This window comes from Ursus americanus, chromosome 18 (genome assembly GCF_024610735.1).
Source record: "Ursus americanus isolate L20-20 chromosome 18, mUrsAme1.1.p, whole genome shotgun sequence".
Taxonomy (NCBI): Eukaryota; Metazoa; Chordata; class Mammalia; order Carnivora; family Ursidae; genus Ursus; species Ursus americanus.
The window spans coordinates 31,329,537-31,349,614 of NC_142144.1; the positions used below are offsets into that span (position 1 = coordinate 31,329,537).

Here is a 20,078-nt window from a genome sequence, read left to right on the forward strand (position 1 = left end):
GAATAGTAAGACTCTAGAGGAGAAAAGGCGAACGAGGGTTTCCATAGGGCAGGCAGAGTATTCCAGCCTGCAGGCAGGCATGAGCGAAGGCTGAGTGCAGGGAACATACTGTGAAGTTCAGGGCCCAGCAAATAGTTCAGCGTGGCTGAAGCCAGGGCATGAGGAGGGATGGGAGGGGACAAGCAGCCTTGAGCTCCAGCCCAAAGAGAGTGGAATCTAAGGTGTAATGGAAAGCACGGAAGGGTTTTAAGAGGGGGCGTGACGTGATGGGACCTGTGTTTCAACGAGCCACTCTGCCTGCAGGGCGTGCTTGGGAACGGAGACATGGAGGTCCCACCAGCAAGGAAGCTGCTACAACAGTCCATTAGAGGACCCGACACAGGCCTGATCCAGGGGTGGGGGATGGCCAGAGGGATGGAAGAAGGACGTTGGATGCAACAGACATTGCAGGGTAAGACCGTTTTCTTTCCAACAAAGCGGCAGTACTCTTTCCAGGTACTAACGATTTCTCAGCCCCTCCACACACTGGGGCCACAGTGCAGAGCTGGCGGCCAACGTAAAGTCAGGTGCATACGATTCCAAAGGAGTCTCAAACAGAATGACTCTTAGAAATGGGGCCGACCAACCACTCCTTCCAGTCCGGCCACACAGTCTCCACAGGGAGCTGCCTCCAAAGGACAGCCTTTTCCTGCCCTTGCTCCGCAAGCATCTGAGTCCCCGAGTGGCAGTGACTTGGTCAAGCTTCCACAGCCAGGCCCTGCATCGAGGAATCCAACCACTAGGCTAGTGCCGTGCATTTCAGAGAATTTCCCCCGGCAGAGAAAACGAAGACATTCAGCTGTAATTTGGTGTCAGCCCACACTTGCAAATATTAAACAAGCAAAAACATTCCATTTCTTAAACTGGAAGTTTACATTCTAAAAGAAGAGGGGGGAGACCCTGAAACAGAGCCATCTACTCTAGACAGTTAAACCTGAAGTAAAATTAGAAAATGTGTCACATGGAAAAACTCTGCAGTGAGAAATAGTTTCTCCCCCCCCCCTTTTTTTCTTTCTGTGGGAGAGTGAGTAATTTGGCATTTTAACTAGACAGGGGGAGAGGGCAGCTGTGGTCTCTGTTTTATGCCAAATGCACAGTTGTCGGGCACAGTTTTGTATCCTGTCTTGTGGACGGGGATGCAATGAGGCATTTGCCTAGCAACCAGAGGAACAGGGATGAGAGCTGCGGGGTTCAATCACTTCCCCCGAGTGCCACAGCGTCTGGCCAAGCTGAACTCAGGCATGCTAGAATGTTCATGCTAACAGTGCTTTTAGGGTTCACCTGGTCCAACCCCTTCGCTTCTCAGATGGGAAAACGAGGCCCCAAAAGAGGCAGAGACCTGTCCAAAAGAAAAACAGGGGAACATCAAAACTGAGCCTCTGGGCAAGTGTCTACCATGCTTCTCCCCATCATTGCCATCTTTGCCTCCTGAAGATAGGGGAACCCCTCCATAGCTGATGGTCACCTGAACGTACCAGGTTTCCACCAGGTTATTCATTTCACAAGCATTGCCTGAGTACCTGCCAGGGGCCAGGCATGATGCTAGGTGCTGGGGGTAAAGGAGAGAATGTCCCCAGTTTAGACTCTTGAGGTGGCCCTCCCCCAGATTTCAACCACTTTGGAGGCCGTGTGGTTTGAGATCAGGCTGTGAGCAGGCATATTCTGGGAGACAAGACAAGAACAGCACACTGGTGGGATGTCAAGGGTCTCAAGTGCCATGCTAAGAAGTGTTGTCATTGTTGTCTAACGGCTGCTGTAACAAGTCACCACAAATTTAGTGACTTATATATATTAAAAAAACAACTTATAATCTTAGAGTTCTGTAGGTTAGAAGTCTAATACAGGTCTTCCTTGGATAAAAAGTAAGGTATCAACAGACTGTGCTCCTTTCTGGAAGCTTTAACAGAAAATCCATTTCGTGCCTTTTCCAGCTTCTAGAGGCCACCTGTGTGTGTGCTTTGGCTCATGGTCCCTTCCTGCGTCTTCAACGCCAGCAAAGAAGGCCAGTCAAGTTCTTCCCATGTTGCATCTCTCTGACCTCCTCTCCTGCCCTCACATCTACTCTTAAGGACCCTTGTGATTATGCTGAGCCCACCTGCGTCATCTGGGGTCCTCACCTTCTTTTAAGGTCAGCTGATTAACCACCTGAATTCCATCTACAACCTTAGTTCTCCTACACCATGTGACCAAACATAGTCACAGGCTCTGGAGAGGGCGATGCGGACACCTTTGGAGGGCCATGACCACCTACCACAGGTGGTTAGCACAGGAAGATGACAAAAGGTTTTAAGCAGGGTGACATGATCAGAGTCAGTGTTCCAGAAAATGCACATTCTGATTTACTGGGTCTGTGGTTGGGACTGGAGATATTGCTGATGTTGCTGGTCTGCGGACCACATCTGAGCAGCAAGAAGCAAGAAGACTACTGCTGGCCGCAGGCGGGGAGGCACTGAATGGTGGAGCGAGACAGACCTGTGTGCTGAAAATAAAGATGGAAGAAGCCAGTTGCTGAGATGTACGTCTGGGAGGGGAGAAGCAGCTGGCTGACCCAACTGCAGGTGGAGTTGTGTGTGTGATGCTGCAGAAATCACAGGAATTTAGGTTCAGTTTGTCCACCAGTGTTTGGGCTCTCTGGACTTCTATTCTAGAATGGTTATAACTTTCCAGCACCCAAAAAGCATACCTTCATTTTCCTTTGGTGACATGTATTCATCCCCGACCTAGCTATTACTTCCAGGGCCCTGCTCTACCCCCGCTCTGGTCCCCATACCATCCATCGTAGCAGATGGCTGTGGGTGGTCTCCCAGCAGGGCTGGAGGCACACACAGACTTTGCTGCGGTCAAGGGTTCATAATGCTGGGTTTTCACTCAGATCTCCACAGTCTCAGGCTCTGAATGATTCATTCATCAATGTATTCAAATGCTCATTGTGTCCGTTTGGTGCCATGTCAGATGCGGAGGAAACATGGATAAATAAAATAGGGTTCCTGCCCTCAGGGAACCCGCAGTGATGTGGGAGCAGGGAAGGAAGGAGGTACTGAACAGGTCACCAATCACAGGCCCAATGCTCACCTCCTTACTCTTCATAGTAGGAACTATTGGCCAATCTACAGATAAGGAGGATAAGGCAAAAAGAGGTCACTCGGTGGGAAGTGGCAGAGCTGAGATCTGAACCCAAGACCCAAGCTCCCGGAGCTCATCTGGCTGAACTATAGCCCCTGAAGCTCTGTCTGGGATCCAGTGCCAGCCTGCCCCTCCTCTGTGTTGCAACCATGGGCAGTACTTCCCTCTCTGGGGCTCAGGATCGCCACGTCGGAAAGGAGGCCTTTGGGCCACAACAGTTGTTCTCAACCCTGTTGTTCTCAACCCTGGGTGTACCTTAAAATCACCCGGGAGCTTTTAAAACTGTGCCTAGACGTCACCCCTGATGAGTTCAGCATCTTGGAAGTGGGGAAGGCTGGGCATCAGGTTCATTCTGAATTTCCAAGTGATTCTCCAAGCAGCCAAGGTTGAGAACCACCAAGGACCTTATCACATGACCTGTGGAACTCCAATTTCCTGAAAGATCCTCTTCTCTTCCAGCCCTTACAGGACATGTGTAACATGAACAAATGAATGAACAAAGTGGGAAGGGAAAAGGGAGGAAGGATTCACAACTAAGGACATTCAACTAAGGACATTATAGGGCAGTCAGGCAGCACTGTCCCTACACCTGCTGTCACTTTCTCCCTTTGTTTTATTTTGTTTTAAAGATTTTATTTATTTGAGACACAGAGAGAGTAAGAGAGAGCGCATGAGTAGGGGTGGGGGAGGGCAGAGGGAGAGGAAGAAGCAGGCTCCCTGCTGAGCAGGAACCCCGACAAGGGGCACAATCCTAGGACCCGAGATCATGACCTGAGCCAAAGGCAGACGCTTAACCAACTGAGCCACCCAGATACCCCATCTCCCTTTGGAGAAATAGGAGCAGCAGAGAAAGGCAGAGTGAGCTAGTCTAGTACGCTGTTGCAGGGAGTAGAAATCACTATTGCCTTTCCAGAGAATGCAACAGAAGCTTTAAAAATGGGCATGCACTAGAGCCAACAATTTGCTTCAGGAATTTGTGCTAGGGAATAATTGCAGAAAAGGCCAAATACAGAGCTACAAGAATGGGTTCATCACGATAGTGTTTATAGTAGCAAACAACCAGAAACCGTCTAAGAGCATAAAAGGGGACTAGTTTAATTACGGGACGTACATACAATTAAATATTATTTCAATTACAAAAGATGTTAGGCAACAATAGTTAATGCTCCAGAGGAAGTGTTTAGATGTTTATTAAGAGAAAAAAATGCCAAGCCACAAAACACAATGTATAGAATGATCTATTCTTTTTATAACGTATGTGCATATTTAGGCAAATAACTGAAAAATTGTCCACCAAATGTTAGCAGCATTTATTTCTGAGTCATGAGATAATATGTGTCATTTGTAAACTCCTTCCCCCACCCTAGATTTTTACAATGACTGTTACTTTTACTATCAAATTTTTAATGTAATTGAAAAAATAAAGCTCCTTTTTCAAAGCCTGCTTCCCTCCACCTGCCCGCCCCATCTTCTGGTGGAAATAGACATCCCTACTTTGCTAGTGCAGAGGCTTGCTTGCACCTGCGTAAGGACACACAGGATAAGCTCCCCAGCTGTTAAGCCGGCTGTTGCACACTGGTCTCCACTACTGAACTACAAGGCATCTAGGATGAGCACTCGGTCCAGTGCATCTTCTTAGTCACCCACCACCCATCCCAGAGGGCCTCCACTAGAGCAGGCAATCAAGAAGTATGGGAAGAAGACAAAAATGTTATAAATTTATACATCTATATAGTAGTCAGAACACAGAACAGGGCAGACAGTTTTTCGAAGACTTCAACAGATGTTCACGTTGTGGAAAGACTAGTTGAAAAAGCCCTCCTAGGGGCGCCTGGGTGGCTCAGTCATTAAGTGTCTTTTTTGGCCCAGGGCGTGATCCCAAGGTTCTGGGATCGAGCCCTGCGTCGGGCTCCCTTTTCTGCTGGGAGCCTGCTTCTTCCTCTCCCACTCCCCCTGCTTGTGTTCCCTCTCTTGCTGGCTGTGTCTCTCTCTGTCAAATAAATAAATAAAATCTTAAAAAGAAAAGAAAAGAAAAGAAAGGAAAAGAAAAGAAAAAAGAAAGGAAAAGAAAAGAAAGGAAAAGAAAAGAAAAGAAAAGAAAAGAAAAGAAAAGAAAAGAAAAGAAAAAGCCCTCCTAGTGGTAGAGGGGGCTTTCAAGCTGGGCCCCATTTAAGTCCCTCGGTGATGGAAGGGTGACTCCCGGAGATGTTGAAGGCAAGGCTGCTCCCTGCAAATCAGACTCTAGCCAAGTCCCTCAAACCCAGGATGGGACTCTCCTAATACCTGAAGTCGGGGATCCTGCTCATTTGAGGGAGATACCAGGACCCTCAGAAGAGTTTTCTTCCCTGTCCAATCCTTCAAGTCATCCATGCTACGTAACAAGTGCAAAATGAATTGGATTGGATAAAATTGGGTTGGCTTGGGTTGGCTTGGGTTGGGTTGGGTTGTATTAGATTAGGTTGGGTTCAGTTGAGTTCTAATGGGGATAAGGGGTGGGATGCACTCATTAGGTGACTCCAGTCTCATACCTCCCTCATTAAAGCTTGCCCAATAATAGGTCCGGACGTTCGTCCAAGTTCCGCTCTAACCCTAGACTTTTTCTCTCTTGAATTGGGGTGAAGCAGAGGAAGGGGGTCAGTCAGCAAACCTGCTCCTCCCAACACTTCTGAAGCATCTCTACTCCCCTGTGCTCTCTGTCGACAGTAGTAGCTCAGGCCCCATGACCTGCTGCTCTGACTTCGAAACCTTATTTGCTCATCCATTCTCCTTATTGCACATTAGTGTCTTCAACTGAATCTTATTATAAGATTTCCTCCCTTTTGATAACCCTCACTCGCCCATCACCACTCCAACACTCCCACTACCCAATCATATCATGTGAAAATTCTGTGATAAATCAATCTGTACCAAAAAATATATGGCCTAATGAACGAGACAGGGGTGACTTCCCTTACCAGATTTTAAAACATATTACAATGCAGTGATAATCAAGACCATGTGAGATTTTAAAATAGTAGAGATAGGCACATAAGCACAAGAAGGGACCAATAGTAGAGATTTGAGAAAAAAATTTTCATCATTAAAGAAAAAAAATTATACGATACCCCAGAAGCAATACAACAATGGGTAAATCATTCACATCTTAATTAGTATTTTGGGGAATCCTGGGTACCGCTTTGAAAAAAAACTGACTTTAAATTACATACTATGTAATCTACGTAATTAACTTAATTTATGGTCCATTTTAAGTAGGTCAAGCTGTAGACATTCAAAGAAACCTTGAAAATAAACTCAATATTTAGTGAATAGAGAAAAGACAAATGTACAACTTTTGACAAATGGAGGACATCAGGAATAAGATGAGTAGGCATAAACTAGACAACAAATTGTTTATGCAATTACATATAATGAAAAAAGATAAAGAGCAAAATAACATTAGCATAAATTCTTAACTAGTTATTAAAGTTACTAAAGGAAAAAAACCTAAAAGCCCCATAATGTACCCTTATTACTCAGCCATGATCACCCCACAGTTGGCAGAGCTGCAGAAGAATGGAGATGAATTACAATTACAATTGACATGGTAAATTGGCACACACTCTCCAGGCAACAAGCTGGACCTACCCATTCATTCCCTCTTTGAGTCACTGACAGAGTTTGCTGAGTGCTCACTCGGCCAGGCCCTGAGCTAGGTTCTAGGATTCAGAGTTGGAAAGGCCCAGTCCCTGCCTCTTGGAGATTCCTGCGTAGTAGGGAAGGCAGACGAATCATCAGTGGTCACCGTCCGTCTGAGAAGCCCTGTGACTGAGGGATGGGTTGATAGACAGTGTCAGCCCAGAGGAAAGACATCCAACCTGCCTGGTGGAGGAGGGCCTCTCAGAGAAGATGGGTAAAGGATGAATGGTGGGCTGCCAGGCAGACAAGAAGAAAGGTATCCTCAAAGAGCTACCGGCCTAGGCAGAGACACAGAGGTGAGTCATCACATATCTTATTCCACAAGTTACCAGTGGTTTGGTGTGAGCCCAAGCCAGTAGGGGCTCTGTGTGACCGGAGAGACTGGGAGGCCACAAAGGGCCCTCTGCAGCAAGGGGCATGACCCCCTCTTAGGTATAGTAAGAACCCAGTGAGAGCAATCAAAGTAGGAAGGAGAATGGTTAAATCTCTATCTAAGACAGATCCATCTAAATACATAAGAATTATGCAACTACTTCTGTTCTTTGATGGGCAAGTCTGTTTAGGGAAATCTAGTAAAAAAAAAACAACAACAACAACAATCAAAAGGAAAACAAAGGCCATTTGTCCGAAGATGGTCCCAGCAGCACTGTTCATAATAATGACAAAATAATGACAAAAGTCCAAGTGGCCAACTCTGGACAAACGAGGCATGACCCATACCCTCAAAATGCTCCCACGGAAAAGAGAAATAAACAAACATACTGATTCCTAGAGGGGGGACAGTGGCTGGCGCCGGGAGAGACAGACGCAGGTCATGGGGAGTTCAGCGATGAGAGCGCTCACCTAGAGAGGTCTCTCCCAGGGTGCCCTGTAAGCTGGTAGGGAGCATTAGGCCTTAAAGAGAAACAGAGGGCAAGGCAGTGTGCTCTAGACAGGGAGAGAAGTTCACATCTTGTGCAAAGTCAAAGAGGCTATAAAACCCCAACACGACATGGGAAGCTGTGAGGGGCTCCGCGTGCCAGTTCTCAGCCCACGCTCTGCCGTAAAACACGCGGGCAGCACGGGATGCTGGTTGGGCACTCCCCACTTGCTACAGAACCGAGAAGTTCAGCCCGTCATTAAAACACTACAATCATTTATCTTCATCACAACTCCCGATGGTACATGAGCAACGGTAGCTCGCTACAGGCCACGGCACGGGGAAGGCAAAGGGCCAGAGACAGGAAATCTCAGGTGTGACCCCTCCCCACTCCTCTCTCCTTCAGGAAAGCACATCAGACGGCCATGAGCGAGAGTGAGATGGCTGGAGGAAAATCCCAAACTGGCTCCAATTAGCATTCAGATTGGCCTCCAAGAAGATCTGCAGATGGCCAATAAGCCCATGAAAAAATGCTCGACGTCATTAGTCATTAGGAAAATGCAAATCAAAACAACAAGGAGGGACCACTTCACACCCACTAAGATAACTGTAATTAAAACTCGGAAAATTAGGGGCGCCTGGGTGGCACAGCGGTTAAGTGTCTGCCTTCGGCTCAGGGCGTGATCCCGGCGATCTGGGATCGAGCCCCACATCAGGCTCTTCTGCTATGAGCCTGCTTCTTCCTCTCCCACTCCCCCTGCTTGTGTTCCCTCTCTCACTGGCTGTCTCTATCTCTGTCAAATAAATAAATAAAATCTTTAAAAAAAAAAAACAAACTCGGAAAATAAGAAGTGTTGGCGAGGTTGTGGAAAAATCAGAGTTCTTGCACACTGCTGGTGGGACTGTGGAATGGTACGGCCCCTGTGAAAAGGGTTTGGGAATTTCTACAAAACCTCAGCATGGAATGACCACATGACCCAGCAGTTCTAGGTATATACCCAAAATAATTAAAGCAAGTACTCAAATTCTTGTACACAAACGTTCACAACAGCACTATTCATGATAGCTAAAAGGAGCAAACAGCCCAAATGTCCCCATCAATCGATGGTCTATCCATGCATTGGAATATTGCTCAGTCATAAAAAGCAATGAAGTCCTGACACCTGCTCCAACATGGATGACCCCCAGAAATATTACGCTAAATGAAAGAAGCCAGACACAAAAGGCACAGGTTATATGATGCCATTTATATGAAATAGTCAGAACAGGCAAATCCATAGAGACAGAAAGCAGATCAGTGGTTGCCAGGGGCTGGTGGGGTGAGCACGGGGGTAATGGTGGGTGACCACTTAATGGAAATAAGGCTTTTTGCTCTTTGGAGTGATGAAAATGTTTTGGAACTTGACAGAGGAAATAGCTATACAACAGTATGAATGTACGAGCTGCCACCAAATTGTACACATGAAAGTGGCTAGTTTCCTGTTATGTGAATTTCACCGCAGTAAAAAAAAAGAAAAGAAAAGAAAAGACAAGAAAAGAAAAATCAACCAGGGTAACCAGAGGTCCAATAAATACATGAAAAGGCAATCAACTTAATAATCAGGAAAACATAAATTAAGACTACAGTCAGATTTTACTATGTACTCATTAGAACGGCGGAAATTCAGCCCAGGGACAAGACCAAGTGCTGGTGGGGATTTGAAGATGTGGGAGCTCTTGTACCAGGCTGGCGACCGTGTGCCTCATACAACCATGGAGTAAGACGGGCTGGGGCTGTCTGTTCAGCTGGAAGAGCTGCCACCCCCCGCCCCGCCCGTTACCCAGCACTCCACCCCTAGATAGGGAACCGACAGGACTACATGCCGATGTGCACCAAGACACACATACGACAATGTTCAGAGACACCCCACTGTATCTGCCAAAATAGAAATGCCCCAAATGTCATTGGAGAAAAATGGACAGATAATGCACAGCATATTAATACAGCGGGAAATTATACAGCGACAAAGATGAGTTCACTACAGCCACATACAACAGCATAAATGAAGCTCAGAACTTAATAATATTCAGTGAAAGACACCATGTATAAAGTTCAAAGTCAAGTCAAATGCAACTGTAGAAATTGGAAATACATGCTTAGGTACTAAAGTTATTTCTAAAAAGTAAGGAAGCAATCACCATAAAAGTCAAGGTGATGGTGACCTCTGAGGGCAGGGAGGGAATAATCACATCCAAGGGGCACAAGAGAGCATCTGGGGCTATCCTATTTCTTGACCCGGGATATATGGTTGTTTGCTCCCTGATAAATCATTGGGCTGTACTTTCTGTGTGCACTTTTCTGCATGGATGTTATATTTCATGGTAAAACAGTTTAAAGAAATGTAAATAATTTGCACGTATAAGGATTTTATTAGCAGGAACAAATTACTTGTGGAGCCCCTGCCCCTGCCCCCAAAACCACCTCCCTATCTGCTAAAATAGCAGGTATTCCAATGGCACTGGAACTTTACTGGCTCGGCCATGATGCGTTAGGAGCACAAGGATCGGTGTGGGGGACAGGGTCTCATTGACCAGGGTCTCTTTAAACAGGGCAGGCCAGGAAACCCTCAGGAGCTGGGAAGCCTTGAGACTTTGGGCCTTGGTTTCCTTATTAAAGCCCGGAGATAATAACAGTCCCAGTCCCTGCCTCTTGGAGTGATTCTGAGAACGGATGAAGGTAACCCAGACCTGTTCACACGTCCACCCGAAAGTATAAAGTGGTTTGTAAGTTTTAGCCTGGTTAAAGTGCATGCAAAATTTGGTTTGCAGGACCATATTTCACACATCTAGGAAGAGTCTCTGCAGAGGCCCAGAGGGACCCTGAATACCCATCAGTGGCAAATGGCCCTTTCGTTGCCCTTTTCAACTCCTGAGGGTTTCCTGGCACTCCCTTTTTACGTTATGGATGGGAACAGGACTTCCTCTGTGTTGTTTCTAACAACTGACTGGACATCAAGGGGTCCGGCCTTCAAACACAGGAGAAGAAAGAAACATCGAAGCCTCTTTCCCCAGAATCGTCTTCCTTTTTGGAGGTGGGGTTACAGCAAAATTCACAAACGACCATGAAACACGAAGCTGCCCTCTGCCGCTGAGCTGGCAGTACCCTCTATCACATGCAAAATTGCAACGTTTCGACATGGGCCACGGTGCTGAGAAGCCAAAACTGTGCTCCAGCTGCCCTTTGATCTGCAAGAAAGGCCAGGCTGGAGGCTCTGGCAGGAAAAAGTGGCCTCTGACTTTGGGTCTTGCTCCCAAGGAGACAATGGTCTAGGCTGTCCGAGGCTTCCTCTGGCACACAAAGAGTTAACCCAGGCCACCCTCAATCATCAGTTTCCTTCAAAGGGACAGAGGTTGTTGCCCTTTCTCACACACTTATTCTATTGAGGCTAAGTACTGATTTTCTCAATCCAAAAGGGGTGGGAGGCTACTGTGGAGTCAACGTAGTTCCGCAACCCGGCAAGGAGAAAGAGCTGAGGGAGGAAGGATGGGAGCCCAGGGATCTGGGCTCAAGTCCCGCCTTTGGGACAGGCCACTTCCTAAGCCTCTCTCATCCTCAGTATCCTCTTCTGTCAACTGCCTGCATTGCTTGCTCACACGGTTGTTTCAAGGGTCAACACAAAAGTTCTATCACTTTGTGCCTAGTATGGGCCACAGTGCAAAAAGCATATTATTTCTAATACCTCTTTTAATCTTCACAGCATCCTAAGGAGGAAAGGTGGTCTAATTATTCCCGTTTAGGGGAAACTGAGGCACAGAGAGGTGAAATTCATTGTCCTGAGCTGGGTCACGTAACTCAGCCACAATTCAAGCACAGGCAGCCTGAACACACACCTTAACCAAAATCTGTTTTAACTTAGACCCTACCAGTCATCCACCCGCCTCTGGATTCTGGTGGGGAAGCTGAGGCTCAGGGAACAGAAGAGACCAGATCCCCTGGCTCCCCGCCCCTAGCTCTCTCATCACCCATGGCGCCACTGCCCAGGATGGATGGGACTCCCCTAGGTAACTTAGGACTAAGTTAGGCATCGAGGTAATTCAGTCCCGTTATTTCTTGCGCGGCAAAGGCGCCAGGTGTCCCCGCTGGTGGTCACGCTCCCGCACCTGTGTACAGAGAGGGCACCAGACTTGTCCTTAAAATGAACCAGCCAGCTCGCACGACCTGCGCGCGGGCGCCGGGTGAGCTGGAGCTAACTGTCCCCGCAGAGCCGCTGGCGCTGTCACTGTACTTCCAAAGTCCCTCTGTGCCCAGGATCCGAGGGGCCGCGCCTAGCTCCACAGTGCCCAAACGGCGCGCCGCCCGCCCGGCGGGGCAGGGGCTCCCGGTCGCCCCTCGCATCCCCTGCACCGCCCGGGGAAGCTGCGGGATCGCCAGTGCGCACGGAGCCGCGAGGACTCCCTTTTAAGTCCAGGAATGAGGAGCGCACCGCAGGCACGCCCGCCGCCAAAACCAACTTCCCCGGGGCGCGGACGCAGCCGGTGCCACCGTCAGGCCAGGTCGCTTACCTGTCGCGGAGCGGGTCCGGGTAACAGCGGGGAGAAGCGCGGAGACCGAAAGTAGCAACAGCAGGCGCCAGCCGCGCGCGTTCCTCCTGCAAGAAGTGGCGGGGGGCGAGAAGGTGAGGCGGGCGGGAGGGCCGAGGGGCCGGGGCGCGGGGAAGCGAGTCCTACCTTGGCGCCATCTCGCAGGCCTGCCGAGCCCCCGAAGGCACTGTGCGCCCGGCTGCGCTCTGGCCGCCGCTCGCCCTTCCTGCGGCGAACAAAGGCGGCGCTGGGCAGCGGCGGCGGCGGGCAGCCTCGCGGCTCCCCTGAGTCACTCGCGCTCTGAAACCCGACTCCGCCGCGCCCTGCGCTTGCCCGCGCGCCGCGCCGCGCCCACCTCGGCCCGCGGCGCGGCACTCACGCCCCGGGGGTCCCCTCCGCCGCCGCCGTCCCCACGCCCCTTTCCCTCTTCGACGGACGTGCGCTCCCGGCCGCGGCCACCACCCCGAGGGTCTTATGTAACCTTCCAGAAAAGCCCCGCGCCCGCGCTCCTCTGGGTAAACCGGACGCGTCTCCCTCCCGCCCTAACGTCTGTCCCAGTCGGGGCTGCCCCGCAGACGAAGCGCTCTCCTTTCATGGGCCAATGGAATTCTCTCAACGGCCTAGGGAGGCTGGAGTCATTGTGATTTCCTTAAATGACTAAGAAACTGAGGCTCAGAGAGATGGAGCGAATGTCCAAGATCACACAGCAGGGCTGCGTTCCTGACTGCTCTGCCTGCCCTGCACGCCTGACACACGAACCCCACAGAAGTGACCCCATTTTGAGGGGTACAGTGATACATATAAACACATGCAGCAAAAATAATCCTAACAAAAAATTTAAATGTATCGAGTATTTCCAAGGTTTCCCTCTCTATAACTTGCCTTCCCCTTCTACCCCCTGCCGGGAATGTAAGTTTCAGGAGGGTGAGAATTTATATTTATTTTGTTATCTGGCTAACAAAATAGTAAGTGGAAGGAAGTGCCAATAAACTTTGGGTGAATGAAGGAGCACAGTCTCAGGCGAGACCACTCCAGGCACTGGGATGATGTAGGAGAGGTGAACCAGGCTCAGCCTCCCAAAGCTATCCCGGGTGTGTGACTATATCCCACGTGTACAGAGCTTAGCACAGGGCCTGGCACGGGCTAAACCCTCAAATGACGGCTTTTTTTATTATGATTACTAGCAGACACAATAGGGCAAGATTTGGGGGTGCGAGGAGGCACCACAGAGGTCCACGGAGACCTGCACAGTTCTGAAACCTGGCAAGTCCCAGGGGCCTCTCTTCCTGATGCACCAAGTGGCCACAGTGGGCTATGGCACGGTGCTCAGTTCCTGGTTTGCATTTCTAGTAATTTGAGTTAGGCGCCCAGAGATGGGATGGGGATGGACATGGTAGCTAACATTTACTGAGTGCTGATTATCTCCCAGGCCCTGTGCTAAATAAATGCTTTACAGGTTTCCCCCAACGTCGGAAAGTAGAGCGTTCCTACAAAATCTTTGAGGAGCCAAAATGGTGTAAAGCAAAGAAGCAATTACCATTAATTTATATGGAAAAATGTTTGAGAGTTCCCAGACCCCAAAAAATAACCCCTCTTAGGCTTTTCTAATACCATAGGACACATCTTGCTAACGATACCCAAAATAAATTGAGATAAAGCACAGATGCTCACAGACACAGTCCAAAGTGGGGGGCAGCTTGATGCTGAGATGTTTGCGGGGGCCGATCCCACTGCTTGCATCTATAACAGTTTGCCTGCAAAACACTGAACACTATTTTCACTTTGCCCCTTTTCTCTGCAAAAGTGAAAATCCTCTTCGGATTTCTTTCAGTTACAGAGAACAGGTATTCCCATAGGTCTTTCATAAAAGCAAAGCAGCAAAACATGAACCTTTGAAAAGCAGGGGATACCTATACCTGTGTTATCTTGCTTAATCCCCGCCACAGCCCTGGAAAGGCAGGACTGCAATGATCCTCATTTCATACATGAGGAAGCCGAGGTTTAAAACATGCCCAGCCTATGCGGGACAGGTGCCGACACCTGTGCTCTGCACCACTCAGTCACACTACGGGCCCAAGGACAAGGCGGTTAGACCCACTGGAGACACGCAGCACCCTGGCATGAAAGGGTTAATGCCTGCATGGCCAATGAGGGCTCCAGCCAGTGGTCAGGAGCTCAGTTTCCAGTCCAGTTCTGGCCTGGGCTGCAGAGTAAAGCTGGGCGGATCCTGTCGTTTTCTGGTTTTTTAATTTCTTCATCTGTATAGTGGACATGATGGTCCTGACGTGGGCAAGTAAGTGGCTGTGAGTCTGTCAATAAGAAAACTTGCACTCCACAATGCTCTGTCCCCTGTCAAAGGCTGCATATCCGGGATCTATACTTAGCTGGGATTCATGTGAACAGTCTTCGGAATGGGAAGAGAGCAGCATGGCCTGGAGATGAAAGTGAACTTCACCCAGCCTCTGAGTCCAAGGAGAGTTTGCAGGGGATTCAGAGGAGGGAAAAGGCCCTAATCCTAGAGATGCACACTCAAGCAGCAAATGGCTAAAGACTTCCTGGGTTGGAGAGTGGAATGGCAGGCAGGGTAATGCTACAGAGCCAAGACCTTCAATGACATGCCAATTGATGGGTATGCATGTGGCCTTGAAATCACTGGTATTCTCTGAGCATTTGGAATCCTGGAACATTTACAGTGGATAGAACCCTGAGAAATCTGATGCAGCCATCTCCCTCCTGTCCCCATTTTATTGATGGAGAAATTGAGGCTCAGAAAGGCCATGCAATTTACCAAGTCAACTATCCAGTAAGTGACAGATTGACAAGTCCCAGAGCCAAGGAGGAAGATGCATAAGAGGAGAGAATGGGAAAGGTCTTCCAGTGTTGCAGAAGATCCTTAAAGGTGGTGAATTCCCTATCACTAGAGAAGCAGATCCCTTAACAAACAAGAGGTCCCAGAGAAGGCAGGAATTACGAACTGGGGCTCTAGAATCATGCCGCCTGGTGAATCCTGGCTCTGTTACTAATGAGCTATATGAAATGTGGGAAAATCTGTAAAACGAAGATGACAGAGAGCTTTTCCTATAAGTTGCTGGAGGATGAAGATGTTTCTGAGATCCGCAGCATTTAGTAGCATGTCTGATGCAAGATAATGCTCATTTGCATGTTCGCTTCTATAAATGATGGTGGTGAGATTCTGGCAAGGGTGTGATGCAAGAGAGACGACATCCGAAACCCAGCCTTCAAGAGGCTGCAGCACCAGCAGCCAAAGTAGCTCTGGAGCTAGGATGGCCCCACGTGGAATTAATACACAAAGCAAAGTGCGTTCTAACAAAATCGTCTGCTTCATGGTTTCTTTCTTCATCTGTTCGTACTCTCTGTGAATATGAATCCTCTCCCACTAGCAGCCGTTCTGTGCTGGAATACTTTATTTTAGTACGAATTTCTAACCATAGGGAATTTGCTTTCTTAGTTCTCTATTTCTCTATTGCTTGTAAAGTATCACATCGACTGGAGATGTAATTGACCTCCTTTGAACTCAAACTTAGAATTTATTTCTACATTGCTTAGAAAGAGCTATGTCAACTACAATGGTCTGATAGGTCTGTGGTTCTATTTGAGTGTTAAAACCACAGGTTGTGAACTGGTGGCCACTGGCTCAATTTGGCCTACGGGTATGTTTTTTTCAACTTGTCTTGTGCCAAGCTCAAAATTAAAGTAGCTAGCAGTATTGGATAATAAGGTGATTTTACATTAAAGTCTAGATTTCTGGCTTCTTTTTAAATTTTTGGAAAACCTGGCAGCATGGGGCCTGTATTCCCTGTGCCAACAGTTGATTGGCATTGAAAAGGGGTTGCTGCCTTCAGTTAAGGCTGTGCTCTCCACTTTGCCATAGTCCCCGCCACTCTCTATTGTTCCTCAACACAAAGGCTATGAATCATTTGTCATTACATGCACTTTGTCTTTCTTATAAAAAAAGAGAAAAGTGGGGAATGACTGGGTGGCTCAATCTTGATTTTGGCTCAGGTCATGATCTCAGGGTTGTGAGATGGAGCCCCACATTGGGCTACACGCTGGGCATGGAATCTGCTTAAGATTCTCTCTCCCCACCTCCCATTGCCCCTCCCCACCTCTCCCTCTCTAAAGAAGGAGAAGGAGAAGGAGAAGGAGAAGGAGAAGGAGAAGGAGAAGGAGAAGGAGAAGGAGAAGGAGAAGGAGAGGAGAGAAAGAAAGAAAAGAAAGAAAGAAAGAAAGAAAGAAAGAAAGAAAGAAAGAAAGAAAGAAAGAAAAGTGGAATAGATTGAGTGCTCATGTTTCTGTTAAAAATGGGTAAAAAATAAAAAGATGTATAGATACATAAAATCAGGTTTCAAGAAAGATGTGGAAGAACATATTTCTGCATGTTTAATATATAAAGTATATCTACCTTGAAGAAAAAAAAAAGAAAACTAAGATGGTATTGTGAAACAAGTCTTGTCCCCCTCAGTTATGTACACTCCCGGCAGGAAGAAGGCATGGCTGCATTTTGCCTGGTGGGCTTTAACTGTGGTCCCATTTATAATTCAAGGTACATACAGATGGTCACAGGCTTACGCAGGTTTGACTTACAACTTTTCGACTCTACAATGGTATGAAATCGATATGTGGTCAGTACAATAGAAACCGTACTTCAAATTTTGAATTTTGATCTTTCCTGGGCTAGATGTACGCGGGATGATACGCTCTCGGGATGTGAGGCAGTGGCAGCCAGCTGCAGCTCCCAGTCAGCCATCCGATCGTGAGGGTAAACAGTCGATACACTTACAATCATTCTGTACCCATGCAACCGGTCTGTTTTTCACTTTCGGTAAGTATTCAATAAGTTACATGCAGTATTCAATGCTTTATTATAAACTAGACTTTATATGTTAGATGATCTTGCCCAACCATAGGCTAATATAAGTGCTTTGAGCACGTTTAAGGGAGGCCAGGCTAAGCTACAATGTTCTGTAGGTTCGATGCATTAACTCAGGGTATTTCCAAACGACCATGGGTTTATCGGGACTTAACCCCACTGTAAGTAGCAGAAGATCTGTATGCTAACAGCAGTAGGTTCCACTATTACTCTGGCAGGGAGATCCCATGTGCACATTCCATATTTTGCTGCCTCTGTGTACATACCAGATAATACCCAGTTCACTGGAACCTACAGATGAAAGTCTCCAAAGCACATTTCTTCTGTACAAATGCCTGGAAACAAATGCATGTGAATGTTGTTAATTTTGTACCTACTTCACCTGGGAGACCCAGCCATGTAAGGCTGTAGGAGGGCTCTCATTTTGGAGTTGGGCCCAGAGTGGGAACTGTGAGCTCAGGCTGACGGAAGACGGGGAGGGTGCAGGGCATCCAAATGGTCCCAGCTGCAGGTGTGGGAGGGATGGGGGCAGGATGCCAAGCCAGGCATTTCACCTCCTGCCAGACTGTGTTTTGAGGGTTTCAGCGATTTCCTTCCATTCAATATGAAGTGGTAGAAACAGCCAAGAGGAAGCCTCATGTCATACCCAAGAAGGTCTTAAACTGTTTACCACAGCTTCAGTACAATCTGAGAGATTAGGACATGTGGAGACGTGGGGATCTTATGTCCCTGCTCTTCCAGGACTCAGCTAAATTAATGTGCTGTTCCATTTTCCCATAATCCACCCAAGTGTCCCAGAAAACACAGTCTCCAAAAACATTCTCCAGACTGTCTCCCACAGCTGGAAGGGGTACAAAAATCAGTGAGAAGCATTCTGAATTTTGATTTGGGAAGAAGTTACCAAGCTCATAGCTTCTCCGAGACCTGCTTCTCCTGGACACAGGGATAATACCTCCCTTGTGGAGTTGTGGTGACAGAGTTCCCACAGGCACCCAAAGCTTGCATCCTCATCTGATTCCAGGGGCAGAAAAAGGGGAATAAACTTAGCTAGCTGACTAGAAAAGAATCTACTAGAATAGCCAAAGAGGGCTGCCTTTTGGGTAACAAGAGAAAACAATGACCTTTTAAGCCCCCAACTGCTTTCCAGCGAGGAGCCTTGTTCTGATGACCACCTTGATGTGTTCGGAGGTGCAAAATGGGAACAGAGGGCTGCATAAGAGAAAAAGATGAATTTGAAAACCTGACAATCCTGAAGGGAAGAGGACGAGGAGGGGGAGTGTGACAGACCCTCTTCAGTGCCCCTGCCAGTGTCTGGTCCTTGAACCCCCTGCCTTGGTCATTCATGTGTATTATAGGCAAAGGCTTCCAACTGCCAGCCCCTGCTTCCCTCTCCCTGAGCGCTTTCTCTGGCTGCTGGAGTCGGCTCTGCCCACACGGACCTGAAGGGCTGGGGAGTCACTGCTGACCCAGCAGCTCTTAACCAACGACTGGCAGTCAGCTCCCTCTCCCACTTGGTGGGAGCGCATAGAGGCACCCAGAGTCCCTGTCCCCCGTGCCCCCCCGCTCATGCGGAACGCCTCTGGCTTCCTGCCCCAGAGCTCCCTGTCGGTGCTGCCACATGCATGACCCACTCAGCATGAGCAACCTGGAAGTGATGTGCAAGCAACTCCCTGGGAAGCAAACTTCTCCCCAGTGGAAGCCAACAGATACCTGTTTCTCCCTACTTCTCGCAGATGCACTGTCCAAGAAAGCCGTGTACAAGGCATCTCAGAAGATGGTCTCACGAGACCGACATCTATCATCTGATGCATCGTATGGGCTCCTCCTCCCTCCCCACCTCACTACCCTTTCCTTCACTTCTGCTTCCTGGGACCGTACTCTCTAATGCCAGAGCGACACCAAAAGCTGCTGAGAACCTAGGGTAAGGTGGGGGCAGAGCTTACCTCTCAATCTCTCAGCCTCGTGTGTCATAACAGAGTCTCTAGGTGCTTGTCCATTTCCCTCTCGCCAGGTCCAATCAGCATGATGCCATCAACGGAGGGGACAAGCATCATGACCTGTGGCATATCAGGAGGACAGAGTCCCCGCAGGCTATATTATAACAGAGAACAGGAGAGTTAACACCATCCTGGGGCAAAAAAGAGTAAACATGTCATACTCTCCTCGCCATATGGAAGCAAATTGCTTTCAGTGTTCCCCGCTGATAGGGATTGTGGCTGCACTTGCCAGATCATGGTGCGTCCCAAGTGCCAAAGGCTGTGTTGACATATTCCAATAAAGACACTGCATCTGGCATGGCAGCTGCAAGTGAGGCTACCATCTGGCCAAGTTTATGACAATCCACTATTTTCCATCACAATCTATTTGGCTTTTGCAAGGGCCATGGAAGTGAATTAGTGGAAATATAGCGGGACTCACCACCCCTGTACCAATGAAATCTTAATAGCGGCTCTAATATCTGCAGTGCTTCCAGGGAAGTGGTATTGCTTCTTATTTACTCTTGGAGATGGAGAAGGAGAGGTAGTTTTAAGGATTTCCACTTGACCTTTCCCACCAGGCTCCATAAGTCAGGTAGTTTAATGTAAGTGTTCTGCCAGGAGCTAAGTATATCTATCCCAATTAGATGTTTGAGAAAAGGCCTAAACAGATCTAGAAGGCACAGGTGAATTATGTGAACAGGTAGCCCAGATTCCCATGTCACCTACCACTTTGCACTAATATCCCTCCTTCAACGCACATCTATGGCTCCTGGGTGGCTTCCTATGACCCGTAAATAGAGAAGGAAAGAACTCAGGCTCCTTCACAGATGAGTCCGTGTGATGTGTTGATGCTAGTTTAAAAAATGGACTGTCTCTGTATTGCAACCATTTCAAGGATGGTCCTAAAGGATAATCATGAAGAGAATTTCTTCCAGTGGGTAGAACTATGAAT

General features: G+C 48.1%; 1 protein-coding gene and 1 long non-coding RNA gene across 4 annotated transcripts in view; one reads left to right on the top strand and one right to left on the bottom strand.

Annotated features, from left to right (window-relative positions):
- COL15A1 (collagen type XV alpha 1 chain) overlaps positions 1-12,795 on the bottom strand; it is a 101,043-nt gene extending 88,248 nt beyond the window's left edge. For all 3 annotated transcript variants that reach the window (XM_045780203.2, XM_045780201.2, XM_045780200.2), the window contains exons 1-2: positions 12,404-12,795; positions 12,239-12,324 (exon numbers count right to left, since the gene is read on the bottom strand). In XM_045780203.2, the coding sequence (XP_045636159.2) occupies positions 12,239-12,324; positions 12,404-12,414 (97 nt within the window). In that variant the 5' untranslated portion in view covers positions 12,415-12,795. The remainder of the gene's footprint in view (positions 1-12,238; positions 12,325-12,403) is intronic.
- LOC148108578 (uncharacterized) lies at positions 12,216-19,629 on the top strand. Its single transcript, XR_015727386.1, has 4 exons — positions 12,216-12,351; positions 16,956-17,099; positions 18,881-19,068; positions 19,159-19,629. It is a non-coding gene; the product is annotated as an uncharacterized LOC148108578 (long non-coding RNA).
- The last annotated feature ends 449 nt before the right edge of the window (positions 19,630-20,078 follow it).